The sequence below is a fragment of the Camelus dromedarius genome, chromosome 2 (assembly GCF_036321535.1).
Source record: "Camelus dromedarius isolate mCamDro1 chromosome 2, mCamDro1.pat, whole genome shotgun sequence".
Lineage (NCBI taxonomy): Eukaryota > Metazoa > Chordata > Mammalia > Artiodactyla > Camelidae > Camelus > Camelus dromedarius.
In genome coordinates, this window is record NC_087437.1 from 47,973,595 (window position 1) to 47,982,685 (window position 9,091).

The 9,091-nt window shown below is 43.1% G+C and overlaps 1 protein-coding gene across 1 annotated transcript in view; it reads left to right on the plus strand.

Annotated features, from left to right (window-relative positions):
• The window catches only part of USP13 (ubiquitin specific peptidase 13), a 111,355-nt gene extending 103,007 nt beyond the window's left edge, over positions 1–8,348 (plus strand). The window contains exons 20-21 of the mRNA XM_010976246.3: positions 6,427–6,511; positions 8,173–8,348. Of these exons, the coding sequence (XP_010974548.3) occupies positions 6,427–6,511; positions 8,173–8,266 (179 nt within the window). The 3' untranslated portion in view covers positions 8,267–8,348. The remainder of the gene's footprint in view (positions 1–6,426; positions 6,512–8,172) is intronic.
• Positions 8,349–9,091: the final 743 nt, after the last annotated feature.

The following is a 9,091-nucleotide window of genomic DNA, read 5'->3' on the forward strand; positions in this document are numbered from 1 at the left end:
CCATTCGGTGTGCTGTTTTTGAATTAGACCCTGTTGGCAACCTGAAGTTCTCGGGATCGTCTGATTCCTGCTGGCTTATTATGATCCAGGAAGTGTTTTCCTTTATTACTTCTTCCCATATCTAGAGTTGCACTGTTACGGTTATTCTGTATAGAGCTCTCTATGTGATCGATGGCCTCAGGATGTGTAGACACCATTAATTTTGTCAGAGGCCTGGTTACACATCAGGTAAAGCAAGAGACAACAGTCTTACAAAGCAGAAGATCAGTCATCTAGCGAGTGGTGTTAGTAAGGTCATAGCACAGCAGAGAGAGAGTCAAGGTATAGACAGCCTGAAACAACAAAGAGAACAAATTAAAACAATGGTTAGTGTAACTGGTTGCAGTCTGGATTGCAGTAAGTCATCAAGTCCAGAGGGGGAGCCAGCTGGAGAAGCCAGATTCGGGAGGGCCCAGGTAGAGAGGGAAAGATAAATGTTTCTTTGTGCACAAAGTTATACCTTATCAATTTGCTGTAAGTCATAGTTAGCATAAGAGGAAAGGGTTTCTGGAAAACAATGATTAAAAGCCACTAATATTTCATACAAAAAGTCATAAAATTATAAATCATATTTATCAGTTCATTCAGTCCTATGTAATTAATTTTTGTTGATCTGGATGAAGCCATCATTCAGTCCTATGTAATTAATTTTTGTTGATCTGGATGAAGCCATCAGGTTTTCCATTGGTTTTGTAATTTCTTGCCCACTTCAGTGGTTCGTTCTAAAAGTAGTTCCGTGATATGTGTAAGTCATCAGAAACTTGTATTTGTCAGAAAGTCTTTTTTATGGATCTTGAAGGTCTTCATTTTCTAAAAGCATCAAAGTAAAACAGTGACTGTCTATAAATGACAGAAGACTTTAAAATGACATAGTTAAAGATATCATTACAATGCAGTTGACAAAAAACTTGGTTATTTCTAAGATGTACAACATTTTAAGATAGTAACTAGAATTATGACTGGTAACATTCAATTATGACTGGTAACCAGGACATACCAGATTTTTAGAGATTCCATATAATTTTTGGAATATCCATACGAATGACATTTACCCATACAATATAATGCAAGAAGGTTTATCACCATCTGTTTAACAATGTTTCCCATGTAATTTAACATACCAAATCAATCTAATTAGTTTAATATCTTTCTTTGGGATGTTTCAGGGCCCTTTGAAGCATCCCAAAGTTTGCTAGAGGTCAGGAGAGCTTCATTTAGAATTTGACTTGGGGAAGTTTGTCAAGGATATCAAAAGGTTTTAAAAAATGTGGTCAAATGGGATCCTAGGTCACTGTGACACAGTACTTATTTCATTCAACCAGGGTGACAATAAAAGGTTTTAAAGGCAAATACAGAAAGTTACAGATTACTTAAAAGGTAAAGAAACTTTACAGTCTGTTATGAAAAGCAGATCAGTGTTCCAAGGAAACTACAGAGGGCAGCTCTAGTGCCTGATGGCTTGATCCTTGTAGCCCTGGGATGGCAGGCAGTCTACACGGGCATACCTTCGCCGTGCTGTGCTTAACACATAGTGCACTTTTTACAAATTGAAGGCTCGTGGCCACACTGCGTCAAGCAAGACTTTTGGCACCATTCCCCAACAGCATTTGCTCACTTTGTTGCTTCTGTGTCACATTTTGGTAATTCTCGCGATATTTCAAACCCTCCACCAGCAAAAAGATCATGACTTGCTGAAGGCTCAGATGATGGTCAGCATTTTTTAGCTATAAGGTATTTTTTAACCAAAGTACATAAATTGCTTTTATAGACATAATGCTATTGCACACTTAATAGGCTACAGCATCGTGTAAACGTAGCTTTTATATACACTGGGAAACCAAAAAATTCCTGTGATTTCAATATTTGCTTTATTATGGTGGTCTAGAACTGAACCCGCAGTGTCTCTGAGGCATGCCCATGTCTGTTCCACTGGACAGAATTTTTTGGTACAGGTCAAAAATCTACACGTTAACAAGTAACTTCACTAAGTTTGGAACCCTTCTTTAATCAGTAGTAAGCAGTGAGATGAGCTAAGTTCATTCCCCTAGACCAGGGGCCAGCAGACTTTTTCCCTGGAGGGTCAGAGAGTGGACCTTTCAGGCTTCACAGGCCACACACTTGTCATCTCATCTTTCTGTCCCTGCCCTTTCCCCCTTTCTCCTTGGCAGTATGGAAGCAGGCTGTGGGCTGGATTTGGCCTCTGGGTCATCGCAGTACGCCAGCTCCTACCCTAGACAGTCCTTGGGTGACACAAAAGGGCCTTCTGCTACCTCGCTTGCTTTCCAAGTTTTCATGTAACGTTTCTAACAGTGCTTTCTCAAAGAATAAGATCTAAATACAATCCCTATTTTGGTGGGTGGGGTGGTAAAATTTTGATATTAAAACATTCTTCATATTAGAAAAGTTGGGAACATTTTCCCAAGTTCGAAAAAAGGCAAGTTTTGATGAGAGAGGGAAGTGGGAGGGAAGTTGCTAGTTTCAGACACGGACTCCAGCTGTTTAGAGGGACTCCCATCGGCCGGGTGTTGGACATACTGGGTTAGGCAGTTTTGCCCAGTGTTTCCAGGTCCTTTGAAAGTTTCTCTGTTGAATGTCAACATTTTAGGAACGATTTACCTTGCTTCAAAATGCATTTTCTGTCTACAGAAAAAGGGGTATCTATGTTTTTTGAGAGTGTGAGACCTCTGGGAACTGGGAGAAGAACCAGCAGTGGCTTCCTGGCTGGTTTATTCACCTTCACTCTCTCTTTGGAAACAGATGTAAATTGAGATTTCTTACCTGTTGAATGTTTGCAAATTTATTGAGATTTTTCTCTTGTGCTGTTGGTTCCTAGCAGGAGGCCTTGAATAATGCATGGCGTGGTTGCTTTTATTGATAAACACAGTTAATTTTAATTATAGGACTAAGATTTATGTTAATCTTTTCTCTTTATTTTTGTCATTTTGAGTATACCCATGAATTAATTGCTTTTAACCAAAGAGAGGAAACATTCCTTTGGGGGCTTAATGACATGTTTGGCTGTACTGGGGTGTAGGGTTTGTTCTTTTCTCTGTGTCTGTGTGTTTTGTCCACATGGTGGCTGTGTTGGTGTCTGAGCAATGTTTGATTGACATGCCCCTGACTTATGGTGGGAAGTGCTCATTAAATCCTCTGTTCAGTTATTTAAGTCATTGTTTTGGGGGACAGTTCCTTTGGGGGAAAAATACTGGTTGGAGCATCTCATTCTCTCTTTATTTCATGAAAATTCTGAGGGCAGCTGCCTTATAGGAGACCGGCACCATATGTCTCAAATTGAAGATTTGGAATTTGATGTATTGGAATTGGAATTATTCTAAAAGAGCTTTAAACACCAACCAGGGCCAAGAAACCTGACAAAGTCACCACCTACACTGTCTTACTTACTAGGGAGCGGGTGGGTTCTTAGTGGTGGGGGACACAGGGGAGGGCAGCCGAGGGCGGGAGCCCTGGATCACTAAGTGCCAGGCAACGTGATTATTATTCACAGCTGTCTTTTTGCCTGGTTTCTGTTTCAAACCTGTGCTTTTTTTTTTCTTTCTTTCTTGTTTTCCTTTTGGTTGTCAGTTGATGTGACAGCTCACAGCAAAAACTTAGCTGATGACAGGAAAGGCAATTTCCCCCGATTCATTTCTTTTTTAAAATAATTTCACTAATTTATACCCCAATGTATACTTCGGTAGGTGGTTTATATAAATATATACAATATGAAAAGATATAAAAACAAGTGAGGACATGGAGTGAAGGGGGCCATGCCTCCCACATGGTAGGCGCTGTTCTCTGTGCCTGGAATATTTCCAGAAAGAAAGCAGACTTGTCCTTATGGAGCTGTATTCTAGCCCAGGATAAAGGGAGGGCAACAAGGAAGAAATGCACAAGTAAGGATGCGCCACGGTGTTACTTGGAGCTCTGTGGACAACAGTAAAGCAGGGTTGGGGTGAGGTGGGGTGGAAGGAGAAGAATTTGCTGTTTTATAAGAAAGACCTCTGGGAGATGACCTTTGATTGAGACCTTGATGAAGCGAGGGGTGGATTATGCGGCATCTGAAAGAAGAGCTCAGGTAGAAGGAACAGTAGGTGTGGAGGCTTGAAGTCCTCTGTATTCACGAGAGGAGTAGCCAGGGGGCTGGAGTAGCTGGAGTGGAGTGAGGAGGAGAGCATGAGGAGGTGCGGGGGGCCTCACAGGTCATTGTACAAGTGAGGTTGGGCTTCCACTTAGACTGCTCTGGCAGCCACACTGAGAATGGTGGGGAGGGGGCAGGGGAGGGAGCAGGGCGTCCAGGTAGGAGGGGAGGCTGTTGTATTAATTCGGGCAAGAGAGGATGGTTGCTGGGATTAGGGGTTACTAGTGGAGGTGGTTAAGATGTGGTTGGATTCTCTATAAAGTCTGAAGGAAATGCTGGATATATTTTTGAAGGATTTGCTGATGGATTGGATGTGTGTAGAGTATGTGAAATAAGTCAAGATTTTGTCCTGAGTTCCTGGAAGAAGGGAATCACCACGAACTGATGTAGATAAAGCTGAGAAGATGCTCAGCGAACGGGGAATGAAAGGGAATTTTCTCAGCCTGACCCCACAGCTCACCTCGTACTTACTGGTGGAAGACTGAACGCTCTTCCCCGAAGAGCAGGAACAAGACAAGGATGTCCACCCTTGCCACTGCTGTTTAACGTGGGGCAAGAGGCTCTAGCCACGGCAGTTATGCAAGAAAAAGAAACAGGCAGCCAGATAAGCCAGGAAGAGGTAAAACTATTTCTGTTTAGCCAATGACATAGTCTTGTATATAGAGAATCCTAAGGAATCGACTTTAAAAACTATCAGGACTAATAAATGGGTTCAGCAAGATTGTAGGAAACAAGATCAATATACAAAATTTAATTGTAGTTCTGTACATTAGCAGTGAACATTCTGGAAATGAAATTAGGAAAATGTTTGCATTGAACGCCATGAGACTGGATGAGATCACCCAGAGAGGGAGGGAGAGAGGAAATGAGGTGGGGGGGTGGGGAGGGAGAGAGAGAGAGAGAGAGAGAGTGAGTGAGTGAGTGAGTGTGTGTGTGTGTGTGTGTGTGTGTGTGTGTGTGTGTGTGTGTGTGCGCGCGCGCGCGCGCGCGCGCCGCAAGCAAGCAAGCGGCGCACAGAGGAAAGAAAGGTCTGAGGTCAGAGCCCCAGGTCACCAATATTTAAAGGTCAGCGAGAAGAGTAGAAGCCAGTGAGGCATCTGGGCAACCAACATAGAGTCATGTCCTGGGGGCAAATGCTTGAGGAAGGAGGAGGTGGTCCACAGTATGCAAAGTGCTGAAGGGTAAGATGAGGAGGGAGGATTCACAGCTGAGTATTTGGATGGGTACTGGCAACCAGCAAGAGGGAGAGAATGGCAGAGAGAGGGGCCAGGGAAAGGGTCTATCCAGAACCAATACACTTGTAAAATACAACAGAAATTGAGTACTAAAAAAATGAATATGCAAGGCCATTTTTCCCCTATTAGATTCAACAGGCATGACTGCTACTCTAAGTTATTAAGAAAGCTTGTCAGCGCTCACTCGGTGTCTGTGCTGCCTCATCGCAGTCTGCAGCAGTTTGCGGAGCTGGGCTGGTACCAGCCTCGGGACCCACTGTGTGTTGCGTAGGTGTTGTGTAGGCCTAGGACTGGCCGGGGGAGCATGAGCTGAATTTCCTCCACTGTGGATTTGTACAGCATCCTGTGCTCGATGGCGGGAGGTACTTGTTAGGGAGTAAACATCCATCTCGTGCTCTAAGTAAGGCTACACATCTGTTCAGGCAGGAAGCCTGAAGTTTGGTCCCATATAGTTTATAACCATGAGCAAGTCAGAAATCACAAGACGCATATCCTGAGCATCATCCCTTCCTGGAAACGGTACCAGCTATCTGCTGTTTTCTTCCTAATCCTGACATTTGTGTGGTATTTTAGTCTGAACTGCTCATTTAAGCCTCACACAACCTTATGAAGTGGGTGGATTTTTCATTTCTGTGAAGAAATGGGCTCAGAGATGAGACAACTTCTCCACCCGCATGCTGCTCGGAAGTGATGGAGCCAGGACCACCCTTTTAGACCTGTGAGCTTGCCCCCAGACTGGGCTGTGGGATTTTTAACCCCCTTTCAGATAGGAACTTACTGTCGGCTGTGCTCTGATTGTTTATGTCCTGCTTTTGATATGAATTTGCAGGTTGAAGTTGGTGTCACTTGGGATATGTGTGTATGTGGGTATTCTCAGCATAGCAAGTAAACAGACTGTGTCTTTCAAGCTGAACAGTTGCTGGATTACACTCTTACTGGCTTTAAATTCTGATCAGAAGTGCTATTGATTTCTAGAAATGCCACCTTGTAACTGAGTTGTTTCTTCTTTCACAGTGTACGAATTATTTGCGTTCATCAGTCACATGGGAACATCTACAATGAGTGGCCATTATGTTTGCCACATCAAAAAGGAAGGAAGGTGAGTCTTTTTGAGAAGGTAAAAGGAGATCTGTTTGAGCACCTGCTATGTGCCAGCCACTCCACTAGGTGTTTCATATGTTATCTCATTTGGTTCTCACAATAGGGGTAGACTCTTAAAGCCATTTTATACATCAAGACTCTGAGGCTCAGGGAGGCTGAGTAGCTCGACCGTAGCAGCTGCGTCTGAGCTGGTTTTCAGAGCCCCTCTCCACCGTCATAGCAAGGCGGCTTCCCAAAGTAAAGGCGCACCCTGCAGCAGGATGTCCACATTTGGACTCTGTGGGATTGTCAGATTTGGCCAGCAAAATGAAGGAAAGCGAGAAAACCAGGATGCCCCATTACATTTGAATTTCAGATAGTGAATCACTTGTTAGTATAAATAGGTGTCAACTATCGCATGGGACATACTTGCATTAAAAAAGTTGTTTGTTCCTTATGTGATGCTCACATTTGACTGGGTGAGTTAACCCAGTGTTCTATCTGGCAACCCTAACGCCCAGTGTTTGCCCTCTTGCAGCCTTGGCTTCTTAAGGATTGTAGGGTGTGTGGTGAGCCGGGAATGAGACAGTTGTGGGGCGTGAGGCCGCTGCTCTCTTCAGAACCTTGAACCTTCTCTCTGGGCTGGATCCACACAGGCCCCCCTGGTCTCCCTTCCTTGAGCTCCCCCTGAGTAGCCTGGCCTGTGGGTCAGCATCCCTGCTGAGGCAGTGCCTGGGCCTCGTGGGCGCAGGAGGAGCGTGTTCCCTTGGTCCTCCTGGTAGGACGTTAACCTCTCACTCGGGGCCCCGCACTGCAGGGGTGACTGGTTCCCACCCGGGGGTCCACTGTTCTCCTTTCTGGTGTGTCTTTTAGTTTTGTCTTCTCAACTTGATTCATAAAATAGTTGAGCACAGGAACTTGGTTTGGAGTGAATTGTTTTTATTACCAATCACGATGACTCTTTGAAAAATACTTTTCTTAAGAAAAATAGCTTAATTATAATTTAAAAAGCAGTGAAATTCATTATAAGGAATTTGTAAAATACAAAAACATACAGAGAATATGGGGTCTGGAAGCCTAGAGATAACCATTGTCTGTATTTCGATACAGTTCTCTTTGTTTTATTGTTTTCATCGGGAGAGGGTGTGCATGTCTGTATACACACGTCCTACATGGAAACGTGTGTATGTATTTACAACTTTTGTAAAGCTTAAAGTCCACACACAGTGTGTATAACTTTGTAACCTGCTTTTCCCCACTTCATATTGTGATTATTTTCTCACTTTACCAAGTATTCTTTGAAGGTATTTTAATAGTTGGACAGTTCACTGCATGTCTACTTACTTTTGATTTTTAGCTAGTTTTACACCTAAGGCTGAAATGAACACATACTTCTTTGACTCAGTTTCTGAGGCCATCTCTGGTTTCTACAAATGAAATTAGGAGAACAAAGGGTTTGAAATGTTTGGAGGCTCCCTTGGGAACTACTTTTTGATCAAATGTGAGGATAAAAAAGCAGTTGTCCTTCCCTGCTAGCGTTCTGCTTCCCTTCATACAGCGGACTTGAGTTTGGTTTATCGAGAACATCTTGATTGTTTTAGGTTTGGTGCAGTAACTTTCTTCTGCAGTATTTCCTGGAACTGACTTAAACCCATCAAATGCTTCTGTCTTTGTTTTCAGATGGGTGATCTACAACGACCACAAAGTCTGTGCCTCCGAAAGGCCCCCTAAAGACCTGGGCTACCTGTACTTTTACCGCAGGGTACCGAGCTAAACCTCACGTGCAGACTGGCGAGAAGAAGCCATATGCCTTTTTAATTTGCCAAAAAAAAAAAAAAAAAAAAAAAAAAAAAGAAGTTGGGACAGCCAGACATGAAGGAATACATGGGGTATTTATAGTTTATTTAAAGAACATCATTTGATGCCTTCTGAAATAGAACTGGGAGGAAATTTCTATCAGTGATGATACACTACTGTAGATAGTTTTTCTTTTTATAAATGTTTAAGAAGAGAATGATTTAAAAAGAGAAGTGTTCATATTGCTGGTGGGGGATCTGTCACTGGCACATCAAAACAGGACTGTGCCACCAGCCCTCTGTTGTAGTTTGGGGGTCAGCGGCCGTGGCCGCCAGAGAACCCAGGTCGTGGGGCCAGTCCTGTCGCCTCACCCACAATAAACAAAAAGCCCACTTTTGTTTCATATCGAACATCAGTAACCAGGCTGGGCTTTACTTGTGACATAATTTTTTTCATGATGCACAATAGTTTCTGACCTCTCCATGTACAGTAGATTAGAACATCCACAACGAGAGATGTTTAATTTAAATCATATCAAAATTCATAATCTGATTGTGTGAATGTGTGTGAGAATGAGACCCAGAGTGTGAGACCTTTCTAGGCAACTAGAAAACCTGTGACGGGTTGGTTTTTAAAGGTTAAAATAGGTGGTATTAAGCATAGCTGGAGAAAGCAAGTAAATATTTTAAAGAAACTATAACTCAGGAACAGTTTAAAAAATTAGCTCCCCCACTTAGATGTTCAGGCGTAAAAAGGGCTGTGGCCCCTTTCCGTGCTGTCAAGAATCCCTGTGGGTTTGTGC